Below are 13,860 nucleotides of genomic sequence, written 5' to 3' on the forward strand. Positions count from 1 at the left end.
ATTAAACACCTTCCTCGCTCTGGTCATTAATTGCTTTAACGTAATTACATTAATTAAGGCTTTATTGTCATATTTTCTGCAGAGTCATCCTTCCTTGTGTCTGAATGGCTGCTTCTGTCTGCAGTCGGTGCTGCTACCATTGCCTCTTCCTAATGGGGTCAGGACACGTGACCATTGCTGAGCCCAGGGGTGGTTTTGCACCTTCTTCTTTGCTGACTCACCAGATTCATTTGATGGCGATGACCACTGCCTCCTCTTTGAGGCAGCTCTTCCTTTGGCTCCCCTGGATTTCCTCAGTCCACACTGACCGCACTCTCAGGTCGTCTCCTGGTTTCTCCTCATCCACCTGAGCGTTCATTGTTGGAGCCCCTTAGCCTGTTCTGTCATCTACCTGCACTCGCTCTCTTGATGGTCTCATAACATCGTGTGACTTGAAATACTCTGAGGATGTCTGCCACTTACACTCCTCACCCTCTGCTCCGGTCACACTCCAAGTCTTCTATCCAAATACTAGTTCAACGTTCTGCCATTAGGCAGGTCAGTTCAGTGAGTCCAACCAGCACCTGGTCTTCTCCCGGGAGGCTGTTTCCCCCAAGGTCTTCCTGTCTCAGGAGAAGACAGATCCAGTTCTGCAAGAGCTTGGACCAAGTTCTTGGAGCTTCTTAGGTCCCTCTTCTTCCCACGTCCCACGTTTGTTCCAGCAACTGTTCAGTGCAGTTGTGTAGTGAGAATGTTCCGAGTCTTCATCCTTCTTGTCACTCCCCTGCTGTTGCCCTGACACAAGGCACCGCCATTGGATTCCCGCGGGGAGGCTCTCCCTTCCTACCTGCCTTGTAATCTATTTCCAACACAGCAGCCTGGGATGATCTTGTTAAAAATAAGTCAGGTCGTGTTTGTCTCTACGCAGTTCCCTTCAGCGGCTTCCCATCTCACTCAGACTAAAAGCCTCCCTTCTGCTCTGGGTCTGCGTCTCTGTCATGGACCGTGTTATCTGCTCCGGCCCCCACGCCTTACCTGGCATTGAGCCCCTGCTCCCGGCACTCCCTGCTCCTCCTCCCTGTCCTGCTTTCCTCCCTGTCACAGGTTTTAATCCTCAGGCTCTACATCTGACTTGTGTCTGCTGTCTGTGGTCTGAAGGCAGAAATATTTTGTCTTATCAAGTTTTCAGTATCTGTCTGTTAATTGATATTAGTATACCTCGAAATACAATACTCTTTAAAAATATTAAATGCATTTATTTCATATCCACATTGTGTCAGAAGAAAAAAATGTGTATTAAATATGTACTATGTGTTTGACATTCTTCATTTTCTCTTTCTCAAAAACAGAAAATAAAAAATGGAATATTCCATATATCATCCACTTGCTCCTTAAGCATCTTTTACTGTCTTCACTTTTCATAATTGTATCTTTAAAACATTTTCATTGATGATATTTTGTATTGAGCTGTTATGAAAAATCTTTCTCTCAAAGTTAATATTAACTTTATTACCAGTTGGTTTCATCATTCCAAACATAACTTAGACTTTTCACTGAAATAAATGGATGTCATTTATTCATTCAACACAAATATTTTGAAGACATAATATGGACTAAATACTCTTTTTAAAAAAGGTACAACGTGCAAATATGGTGTGTGAGAAGAGAGAGGTCAAATCTCAGCTGGGAATCGGCCATGTGACCTGTGCACAGTTATGGCCGTACCAGCTACAGGTGCAGTTACACTTACACAGCACGTGGAACAGAGAGGAGGGGCTGATTATGTAATTTGACCTTAATTTTTTCACACTCCCCCAAAACACATGGACAGAGTGGCTCCAAACTGATAAAACGAGACTGTCGTCCCTTCAGAACTCAGTGTGTTTGCTTAGCTCCTTTAGTTGCATCACAAATGTAAATACAATAGAGAGAGAGCAAGAGAGCAAGGAAAAAGAAAGACAAAAGGAAGGAGAAAGAAAGAGAGAAAGAAGAGAGAAAGGAAGGAAGGAAGGAAGAAAGGAAGAAAAGAAAGAAAGAAGAAGGAAGGAAGGAAGGAAAAAGGGAAGAAAGGAAAAAAAAAGAAGTAACGTCTTTGTCACGAACATAAGACAAGATTTTAGGAAAATACAACATACTGGTTAAGATCATGGACTCTGGCTCAAAATGCCTGGGTTTAAATTCTGCCCTTACACTTACTAGCACTTACTGGACAAGATCCTTATTATATTTTTGCCTTAGTTTTCTTAACTGCTAAGTAGAGACAGTAATAGGACCTACAGAATAGGACTATTAATGGGATTAAATGACATGATGCTTAAGAAAAGCTTAGATAAATGTCCGGTATATAGTAAGTGCTAAGTAAATATTTGACCACTAAATAGGTAGGGAAGGAAATTATATTCGAATGAAGGTATATCCTGCTGGTAGTAGAAAACTATATTTAGAGATAAATTTAAATATGAAGAATTTAATGCCATAAAGTCAAGAACTTGTCTAGTTAGAGAATAGTTAGGCCAAGAAGAAATAACCTCTTTTTCTTTTTCTTTCAGTGGTTGTCACTTTTTCATTTGCACCACATTTAGTCGTGAACTACCTTTTAACTCCCTTGTGGTGCTGAAAGCTTGGTGAGAAAGCTCGTCTTTGTATCCTCTGCCCAGCAGCACTTGTGTATGTACAGAAACTGACTCAGGGTTTTTGGGGGGGGAAGAATTTCAGCAATGATACAGACTGGGTAGTACTACATTTTAATATTTAACTTGAGTTATTTTCCTTTATTGTGTAGAGGCAAACATTGAAATTCCAGAAGAATAAATCAAAGATCCTTGCAAAGTGTCTTAATTTAATCACACAAAAAATAATTGTATAATTTACATTTACTTTTGTTACAATTGCTATTTAATACATTCATTTCCCAATTTTCATTGGAGGATCATTTATTCCCCCAAACTGAGGTAACTGAGTCCAAGGTAGACTAATAACAAAGTGTCCTAATTGTTTATTCAGAGGGAAAACTCTCAAGATTTTTTTATATTCCAGATACTGTTATTGAACAAAAGAAGAACGAAAGTATCTCCATTTCTAGACACATTACCTTTATGCGTTAGTGTCTATGCCTTCTGGTAATAACTTGGAAAAACTTATATATAAATAAAAATAAACCCCACTACATTAAGATCCAAGATAAAATAATTTTCAGTATAACTACTTTAAAATGTAAATAATATACTATCATATAACTGTAAATCAATTAATTTTTAATATTCTCTTGTAGTTTGATTTCTTATTATACTTACTAAGCAATGCTTATTGGTTTGTGACTCCTCAGTGTCCCGGCATAAAGGCCATCCCCAAAGATTGTTGCCGATGACCATTCTTTGGTTTATAAAACAACAGACTCTCACCAGGTTTATCATTTCAGATGTAAATCTTTAAACTAGTATATTTGAAAATATTTGTTAATATGGCAAAATCATGAGTGAATGTTTTTCTTTCCAATTCAATTCCAATCATGTCATTAGGTTTTTTGAAAATAAAGTAATAAACCTATTTTCTTAAGTTTTATTAAGAAACGATTGACATATGTCACTAAGTTTGAGGTGTGTGGCGTGATGGTTCTGGTTTACATCGTGTTATACATTTCATTCCATTATATTGTGAAACAGTTACCACCATAGGTTTAGTTAACATCCGTCATCTCACGTAGACATAATAAATAGAAAAAGATTTCACCTTGTGATGAGAACTCTTAGGATTTACTCTTAGCAACTTGCCTTTGCAGCATACAGCAGTGTTAACTAAAACCTATTTTTAAACTGAAACAAAGTCAATTCACTATCTTTGTAGCAACTGAATAATGGACTCAGTCCAACCTATGAAAACCTCTGGCCTTGACTCTCCATCATCCACTGTCTGATCTGCCTAGACCTTTCTTATGAATTCCTACCTCTGTGCCTTTGAGTATTTATAGCGCCAGCATTCTTCATCAGATCTCTCGCTGAGCTGTGGATTTTACCCGCCCACTGCCGTCACCGCACCCTTGCATCTGGGCTGGTTCTGAGGCCACTGCAGAAGTGGGGCTGTGCCAGTCCTGGGTCATTAAGAGGCCTGGGCAGTTCTCTTTTCTCCCCTTTGGAACACAGATTCTCAACATGCCCTCTTGAATCCCAGCCACCATGTTGTAAGAAACTCAGGCTGTGTGGTGAGGCCATGGAGAGGAGAGCTGAGGGGTCCCACTGACGCCCCAGGTGGTCCTCCTGCCAACAGTCAGTGTTAATTGCTACCCAACATGTGAGGGGGCATCTTGGCCCCACCTGATCACACCCCCAGCCCCAGCCCCAGCTCATAGAGCACAGCCACCAGCTTAGCCTTTTCGAATGCATGGGGTCTGGAGAGACAGTCAGATAGTTCCTTTTAACTCACTAAGTGCTCTGCTTGTCAGCATCCTCCTCCTAGGGCAGGGCTTGAGCCTGGCTCAGTTGAAGGTGAGTACACAGTTGAGTTTCTGTGCTTTTATTCCAATTCCCTTTATATTTTCCACTGGATTGTAAGTTACTCATGGTCCCAGTCGTTGCTCTGTTTTCTTGCCATGTGTTCCTGTAGTTATTATAAATTGGTATGTATACTGACATTTCATCTGGATTATCTGAGCCAAGGTTGTTGGTTGGTTTGTAAACAACCTAAAATATGAATTTTAGTTAGAAACGTTGTCGTCTGTTACAAATTTACATGTGGAATCGTTAAAAAAAAGAAATAGACTGAAGGGGGATTATGAAGGCAATTTATAAATAAGTAAGTAAATAAAGCATAGGAAAGGGGAAACAAGTGACTGTCTAGAGCTACACTGTAAATACAGGGGTGAACATAAGGAATGTCACCTTCCAGTCTCTGCCACATGTTCTGCAGGGACTTCAGGTGGGAAGCAACAGTTACGCCCATTCTCTGTAACTAACCCTGTTCTGGGAGTGGGTGCTGTTTGCAGGACCACTTACTAGTGGAAGAGAGATGAAACACTGTTCAGGTCAGACTCCTGGATTTAGCAATGAGAATGATGGCGTGTCTATTTGTGATCCAGAACTTTTTTTTTTTTTAAGGTATAAAGAAACAGGTATTTAAAATGTAAGGGATTGTTAATTTTTTAAAATTCCAAGTGCACTTTTGAGTTCTTTTACATTTTAATTGTTAATAACTTGATCTACAAGACAGAAGAGTATCCAGTAGACTTAAATAATTCTCCAAAAATCCTTCCTTGAGGACCCCTCATCCCAGCAGACCTCTCCCTGCTATGCTGCTTCCCAGAATCCATATTTCTCTGCTTCAGAATTGCACTTGCTAAAAGAGCAAAAGGAGGTTAGAAGGTAACGCAGGGTACAGAAGGCAGCGTGTGTGTGTGTGTGGGGGGGAGGTAACAAATTAAGTTCCCTGCTTTCCAGATTCCTGAATTGCACCTGTGTAAAGCAGAAAGGGAACTGGTCTTTACTTAAACAACATATTCTAAAGAATATTTATTAAATGTGTTTATATACTTTTTGGAAATGCAAGTAATTCACAAGAACAGTCATTGCAGCGCCAAGCTTTATTCCTGCAGGCACACAGGCAATACGCACTGTTCAGATGCATTTCTAAGTGAGAACGTGACGAGCTGAAGGCGTAACTCTTCACACACACATCCATGTCTTCATCAAGCGAGGCTGGAGAGAGACAAGTGGGAGGCAGAGGCGGGGAGGAGACCAGGAGGGCGGGGGCAGAGAGATGGAGAAGCGAGGGAGGAGAGACGAGGGGGAGAAAACACCGCTCTGGACCCAGAGTCGCATCCCGCCCAGCATGTGGGCATCACATCTAGTGCTAACAAAGAGGTGACCATGGCGTTTCCCTTCGCTTCTGCACTGGCTGACACAGCGCGCATCGCGTGCATGCTTGTCGCCTCATTCAAGTCCCCCTTCCTCCCGGAGTTCTGAGCCCCGGATCCCGGGAGTCCCCCGATCCCGGGAGTCCCCCTGCTCGGTGCCAGGCACCCAGGTCCCCTGGACACGCGGCTGCAGGTTCGTGCGTGTGCGGTCAGGGGCGGTGGCGCATCTCGGGGCCGGGGAGAGGGAGGAGGCCCTCCCGCCCGAGCCCGAGCTCGACCCCCCACCCGGCCGGGGTACCGTGCGGGGGGAGAGGGTGTGTGCGAGGTCAGAGGGACAGGTGGCCCCGTAGTGCCCAGGCGCGGGGCGGGGGAGGAGGGGGTGGCACGGCCAGTCTCACCCGACCCGGGCGTGTGCAGACCCAGGTAAGCCGCCCCCAGCTCCACGGCGTCGCTCCGGAAGCCGCTGCCCGAGCCGAGCCTCCGCCCGGCCTCGCTTCAGGTCCGTGTCCTCCTCCTGGACGCACCTGGCCGGGCGGCGGGACTCGGTCACCTCCGCGCCCGCCCGCATCGTGGATCAGCCCGCGGAAAGCCCGCGAGCAGCCGGAGCCCTGTCCTCCCGCGTGGCCGGCCCGGCGCCCAGGGGTGAGGCGGGCAGAGGCGCCGGCTCCCCGCGGGGAACGAGACAGCGCGGGCGGGGAGCTCGAGGCCCGGTCCCGCGGCGGCGTCGCCCTCCTCGGCGTCCCGGCGTCAGGGTTTGCTGATGTAGGCGCTGGAAGCGGGGGACGGCCCGCCCCTCCCGTCCCGGGCTCCCGCACGTGGCTGCACAGCCTCGTCCCCGCGCATGCAGGCGACTAGGCGACGGCGGCGGGAGCAGCGCGCGCCCCTGCCGGCTCGCCCTTCCGCGCGCGCGCGCCAGCCTGCCCAGCTCGGCGGGCGCCACCCGCCCTCCCCTGCGCCGGGAGACGGAGAGCGTCTCCCTCCAGGTGCGGCGATGTTCCCTGGGGCTCGTTCGGTCGCCGGGAGAGGATGGTAGCGCGAGCGCCGGCGCGTGAGAGCGGCACTGAGGAAGGGGGGCGATCGATGGGCAGGGCGCGCACTTGGCGGAGGACCGCGGCCCGGGCGCCGCGCGAGCGCAGACGGCGCGGGGCCGCCGCCTCCCGGCTGGACTCCGCCGACCTCCGGAGCCTAGTGTCCCCGGGTCCCCGGGTCGCCGAGCCGCTGCCTGCGGACGAGGGTGTGCGCCGCGCGTGAGCATCCAGGAGTTTGTGGCCCTCTCTCCACACGGCACTTCTGCCTCGGACCCCGAGTCGCTGGACCCCCGGGAGCCCGAGGGCGCGCTGGCCGCGGAGGGACTTGAACTCGGGTTCAGGTGGGTTCTCCCGGGGGGAGCACAGAAGGAGACCTTCAGGGAAGACCAGCAAGGTGACGTTCCGGGGTCAGAAGCGGACACTTCCCCCTGACACTTGCCGGGGCTGCGCCACGTCCCACGCAGACCTGCTCCCCCGCCCCGCCGCGCCCTCCCGCGCCGAGGGGGCGAGCAGCGGACTGCCAGTCGTCTTCCGTATCCAGCATGCAATTGACTTTTTCATAACTTACGTACTAGTCTATGAAACGATCATATTTACTCCGTTGCTTTTTTAATGGAGGTCGATGGGCTTAACGATTTCCTCCGTCAAGTCATTTACTTCTGAGCCAATAGATAACGCCTTCGTCACAGTGTTCTGGGGGGAAAGTAACTATGCGTTTGTTCTGCAGATGCCCAAGTCCCTCTGAATCGTGCAGATTGGTGCTGAGCACGCAACAAAAGTTTCTAGCTTCCCCTCAGTTTCTGGTGCTTCGCAGGGGAGAGGAAAGGACCCTGGCGTTAAATTCCAGACGCGGCCAGGGGACCACCTCCTGTAACTTTCCTTCTCTGTTACCATTTGCAATGAAGAGAAAACAGAAGAGGTTTCTGCAGATGACTCTGTTGTTCATGGTGGCTTTAATTTTCCTGCCCAATGTCGGTCTCTGGTCTCTGTACAAGGAGAAGCACCTGGTGAAGTCTGCGGAGCCCGGGGAGCAGCAGGTAAGTACCGTGCGGAGGAGGATGCCCGGAGGATGGTCGGGCGTGCAGCTGCCCACACGGCGAGCAGGGGCAGGGGCAGCCTTGGGGTTCCTCCTGGGTCTTTGCAGAGCTGGTGTTACCAGCCTTAGAGACGGGTATGAGCAGGTAGCCGGCGACAGGGTGACATGCGAAATAAACTAGGGAAGAAGAGTGAGCGTTCCAGAGGAGGGAGTGAGCTGTCAGCATTCTTCTTCAGGCTGATTTTGGCTTGAGGTGGATGAAAGGATGTGCGAGTGGGTTTGGTGCAAGTTCAGCCTCGGGGGTTTGGGCTTCTCATGGAGTTTGGGGGGGGGGGGTCTGTGTTAAAGCGAAATGGGTGAATTAAATCGTTAAACTTGAGAAATGGTTCTCAAAAAAACAAGTTACGGTTTACTGTATTTTTGGTTGTAATTTTTGCTTAGGGACTGCTTTTTGCCCTGTGGAGATGTGAAGTGTGTTTCTCCTTCCCTGTTGCCAAGGTGCTGTGTGGGGTCTTCAGGCAGTCACTAAGGAGGTGGTTCAGGCTCCCCGTCTGGTGGTAACAGCTTGCTGCTAAAAGCTTTCCACCATGTAGTGGGTTTTTTGGGTTTTTTTGTTTTTTCACTTAGCGAGCAGTCCATTAGTGCGTGCATTGCTTATGGCTTAACGTGGATCAAAATAACTTTCTTAGCAATAAGGCAAAATACCCTTTACAAAACGTTGATGAAATTCCATATTGTTGAGCTCCTTGTTTACTAATAAATAAAACAGCTTCTGTGATTCAACTTTTAATGGCAGAATGCAGCCTTCCTCATGATATTGATAGAACACTTTTCCAGCTAGTCCTGTGCACCGCTTTGGAATATTAATAATCTTAATTTCAAGGGTCATCGCCCATGACAAACATAGAAGGTGCTGAAGTGGTCCGTTTGTGGGCAACAGCGATAAATACTAATGACAATTAAATATTTGTTCTTTTGCTTAACAAAGTTTAATTTCTTTTCCCACAGTGAGTGGGTCCTTGAGAAACACTGGAAAGTAATCTGCTTTTTCATTATGACAAGTAATGATTACCAGTCTTTACACTTTAAAGATAACTAGTTGCTCATGGGTTTTTGATGGATTGGAATTTTGGGGAAAAATGCTGAGTTGTTTCCATTTCATTGTTTATCTCTATCAGCCTTTCTAATAAGGGTGGAACTTTGAAGTATATTCTGTTTTATCATTCCAGTAAAAAAGAAAAAAAGAAGAAGCTAGGTACTTTGGATGTGAAATTATTTGTTTCCTATATAGATCATTTACTTCTCCAACCCTTAAGAGAAAATAATGAGATTCTATTAACATTAGCAGTTCATTATTAACATTAACTACTATTATTAAAATTTCCATTCCAATATTGATAAAATGACAGAAACAAAATGATTTTTCCTTGAATTTCACCAATTAAATTAACAATAGCCATCTGAATTATTTGCTGGTATAGCTAACATAAAACACTAATTAATCTTATTCGTGAGCTAGTTACAACTTTCACACCAGCTCTTATTGATTTTGACCCTTCATGAGAAATCTGTTTGTGCAGTGGCGTAAAAAAAATAAAATATGGCAAGCCAACTCTCTGACTTGTTATTATCATCTCTGAAATGGTTTCCTTGTTTACGGTTGTCTTGTGGTGCAAATGGTACTTAGTATCAGGTGATAAGTTAGTGGGTTGGAAAGGCACTGGGGCGGCAAGAAAAGAAGCTATTTCTCAAAGTTTCGTACCTTGTACAGTAAGTGATTGAGACTGATGGGAATCTTGTGGCATCCCAGCTTCCCAGCCCTAGGGAGCAGCTTTTAATAACCAAAAGGCAGCACATGCCACAAAATGAATGTCAGCTGCATACTTCAGGTTGTTTTTAACCTAAGTAATGCTTTTAAAATGAATGTTTCTTATAAACACGAAATAACGTTGACAAGGCAGAAATGAATTATCACTTACTGTTGGACTTCATTGTAAAAGAGGAAAAGATAAGCTTTTATTGGTTTTATTCCATTATTAAGTCTTATTGGAAAGAAAATTAGGGCATGTTGGCATCATTATACAGGTATTGGATAAGTAAGAGTTAAGTCATACTTAATATACGTATATATAGATGCGCTTGATTAAGTAACAAGTGACTTGTGATAATGAATTAAGCATGCTTGATATTGTGATGTAATATTTTGCTAATGTATCCACATTTCAAAGTCAGCACGTCAGCTTGATACCTAAGTTTCCAGTTGAAGCACAGAACTTGACTATTGGATAATGTGTCATTTTAAATTTAGTAATTTATTTTAAAGGGATAGTTTCGTGGTTAATTGCTAAATGTTCTTCAAAAACTATCTTTTGCTGTATTTGTCACCAAATTGTAAAATGCTCAGGGTCAGAGTGACATGGTGATGGAAGCACTGACAGCTGGTCAGCACTGAAGCGGTTCCAGACCAGTCACGTGCCCAGAGGACAGACGGTGGTTTGAGCAGTGATGTGTGACGGAGCACTTCTGCTTCTAAGCATGGTCACAGGAGTGGGGAACTTTCACAGTTTGAAATAGTTTAATTTGCAGTGGGTTGCAGGAAAATACTTTAATTTATAGCAACTCAAAATCATAGAAATGCTAATACTTTTAAACCCTCTTGATTTCTGTGTTATCAGAGCTCATCACTAATAATTTGTCTAACATTCAGTATCGACAGTAATACTCTCTTCTGAGGTAAATTAAAAGGAGGTAACAGAGAAAACATTGATAGGAGCTGTGCATTAGTTGTTGTGATGTTTAATATTTTGCATGTTTTTCTTAAGTCTTTTATACTATTACAAAATAATCATTTGTATTTATAGTGTTTTCACATTAAAATCAGCATTTGTAATAATTCCCATAACATTCAATATTTGTCCTGAAAAAATATGATACAGGAAAAATATGAAATAAAAATTCCTAAATTGTTCATCTAAAGGGCTTCTTTTAGACCCTCATGGAACCAAAGAGGAGTAAAAAAAAAAAAAAAAACAAACAAAAACAAAGTTACAATAACAGAATAATTTAAAGGTTTATTTTATTGGATGGGCTCTGCAAAATTGGAATCAAGTTACTGAAGTAAATATTGAGCTTTTAATAATTTTAAGATTTTATGAACATTATATAGAAATAATGATTTTATAAAATATTTTATAGTTCCTGTTTAGATGATATTAAAATATCACTCACAATTGTCACATTGTTTTCAGTTGAATTATGTCTGTTCCTTTTTTTGTTGTTATTGGGATGCTGTAAATATCTCCTTTATGTCATTTAGAAGCATATACGTAAATTAAAAATGAGTCTGTTGACAATGAATATGATACTTAGCTGAAATGATTACTATATGGTTAGTATATAGTGCTTCTTAATTTCATTCTTCCTTTTAAATTTTGAGTTGCTGCTCTTCCCTGGATTCAGTTGCAGTTAAATTGAAGTTGTGTATTTAGGTCTTAATTAAGCTGTGCTTTAGGGCGATAATTACAGGAAAGCAGTATTTTAGAGCAAAGCTGCCACATCCAGCAATACTGTGTCTCTCTTTGAAATCACGTGTGCAAGTCCAGGTGAAGGAAAACTAGCCCTAAACACTTCGTTCTCGTAAGTCTATTAAAGAGATGAATTTTTTTAAAGCAGCTGTAGTTTAGCAACTAAATTGAGATGCAGCTCATGTAACGTATGTGCAGAAATAATTAAAAATATTCAGAATGTAAAGACAGTTTTGCAATTTTTGAAATAAAAGCAAGGCTCAGAATCCCAGAACTTTTAAATCACACACCTTCATAACTGTTCTGCGTGATTTTCGAAGCTCATGTTTGGCCTGGATTATTTTTACCTGATGAGACAAACAGACAGCAACAGACACTCAAGTCACTTTAAAATTGTAGAACCTTCTTATTTCTTGGTGCTTCAGAATTTCTGTTTATAAAATAGGGCTAAGCAATCTTGCACCGTAACAAGGTGCATCAGGTCCTGAGCTCAAGTCCTGGCTGTGGGAAGTACTGGAGGTGGTATTTTGTTTTCAGTCATACACACACACACACACACACAGAAACTGTACTTGACAGATGTGGGGCGTAACCTGCATTATATACATGAAAACAATATCTGCTGAGATTCCTCAGCGTCTCTGTCCAGCTCTCCTGATGCCCACCAGCACCACACTTTGGGGGAGAATCATTTTTCTGGAAAGAACTTTTTTCCTGTGGCATTTTAAACTGGTCTCATGATGTGAAGAGGTCAGATCATTGGTACTGAGTTTATGTAAACCATGTGGTGCTTTCCTTTGTCACACTGACCATAAAGCTGAAAAATGTGTCTGTGTTTCTTCTCCAGCAAACATCTTAGATATGGGAAGAGCTAAAAACAGGGGAAAAAAAAGTAAGGTTTTTTGCTCCGTCTGCATTCAGGATGGTACATCAACACTAGGCGTGAACTGGTGCATTGGTTTGAGCCATACGGTTCTTAATTAGCTAAGCTGCAGATTTTAAATTAAGGTTCTAAAGGACCTTTTCTTGAATTTATGTAAAATCCATTCTGACTTGCTGCAGGATTGCTCCACACAGACCCCTGTGCCAAGTGTCTTCATTATTGTCTATGACCTAGTGGATCTCGACATGATTAGTTCCTCGCCTTGCCCCATGGGAGACCTTGTGGAACACAGTCTTCTGTTCACAATCTGGTAAAATAAATAAATAAGATATTTTTTTCTCCCTGTGTTCATTTCTGAGCAAGCTGTGCTGAATCAATTAGCCTCCTATACATTTTTTTTTTTTTAAGAAACCAAATCAAGGGTGGAATAGGGAAAAGGGTGAGAAAGTTTGGGTGTTTTGAGTGTGTAGAGAAGATAATTGAGTTTTGCACGTTCAGGTTTTCTCAGGAGTAGCCATGACAACCGGCAGGGACATTTGCTACCTCTTCTGTCGTTGAAACACTTTATACAAATGAACGCCAGCCGAGGTGCATCAAGAATAACCCTAAACGAAGGATTAGGAGCTAAAATCAGGAAAGCTGGCCGCACTGTCAGCGGGCAGAGCATCAGATGAGGGGACGTCTTGTCCGGCTGCCTCTCTCGTCCTCATTGGCTTCGCTGGCTTAGGATGGAGGGGTGAGCGCTGGGCGCTCCAGATCCTTAGAACCATCAGATGTGACCACCTTTTTCCTCTCTCTCCTTCATAGTTGCATATGTCTTTGCGAAAGGAGTGTTAGGGAGCCAAAGGCGCAAATGTGCCAAGAGAGGGGAACTTCTGGAGACCATAACTAAGGTGAAGACAGACCGTCATAAACTAGATAATCGCTCTCCTGACGACCTCCGTCTGTCACACCTCGGAGCCGACTAATCCCTGCGTTCCCTCAGAACGTCCTTGCGATGCTTGAGCGGGCAGCAGTGACAGCAAAGTCCAAATAAGAAACGTGTGTACCGGTGAGAAGGTGTATTTAGACAGGCACAAATAATAGAGGTACACTCGCTTTATTTAAAGTTGAAAAGAAGGGACGGGGCATCCAGAGATGTCCAGACACCAGTGCCCTCTCCACTCCTTACTAACGTGCTCACGTTTGTCCCTCCAAACTCCGACACGGTGGCTAGAAAGAGGGAGAACAAATACAGATACATTTAGGGTTTACGATAAATCACATCAGTGTTTTCGTCAACTGTTCTACTTCTGGTATAGTGGGGGGAGATGTGGGCTGGATCGGCAGTTTTCTGCAATTAAATGTGTTCATCGCACGTGTCCACTCAGCTGCACGTGCACACGCATGCACACATCCACACACACGGGCTCCCTTCTGAAGGGAAAATAAATGCACCCAACGGCTTCGTTTTCTACAATTTTCTTTTTTACTTTCATAACTTTTCCTCGCTTCTTCCATGGCTTTGGATCCACAAAAAGCTGTTTGTCAACCGAGCTTGAAGCGTCATTTAAATGCTATTAATT

The 13,860-nt window shown here is 44.1% G+C and overlaps 1 protein-coding gene across 2 annotated transcripts in view; it reads left to right on the plus strand.

Moving 5' to 3' along the window:
* The first annotated feature begins 5,967 nt into the window (after positions 1–5,967).
* Positions 5,968–13,860, plus strand: part of GALNTL6 (polypeptide N-acetylgalactosaminyltransferase like 6) — an 803,528-nt gene continuing 795,635 nt past the window's right edge. Inside the window, exon 1 of one of the 2 annotated variants that reach the window (XM_032470884.1) lies at positions 5,968–6,017. Coding sequence is in view for 1 of the 2 variants with exons in the window: in XM_032470880.1 (XP_032326771.1) it covers positions 7,563–7,889 (327 nt within the window). In the remaining variant the exon portion in view is untranslated. Of the gene's footprint in view, positions 6,018–7,186; positions 7,890–13,860 lie in introns of those variants that run through there. The other variant, XM_032470880.1, reaches the window with a different exon arrangement.

This window comes from Camelus ferus, chromosome 31, assembly GCF_009834535.1.
Source record: "Camelus ferus isolate YT-003-E chromosome 31, BCGSAC_Cfer_1.0, whole genome shotgun sequence".
Lineage (NCBI taxonomy): Eukaryota > Metazoa > Chordata > Mammalia > Artiodactyla > Camelidae > Camelus > Camelus ferus.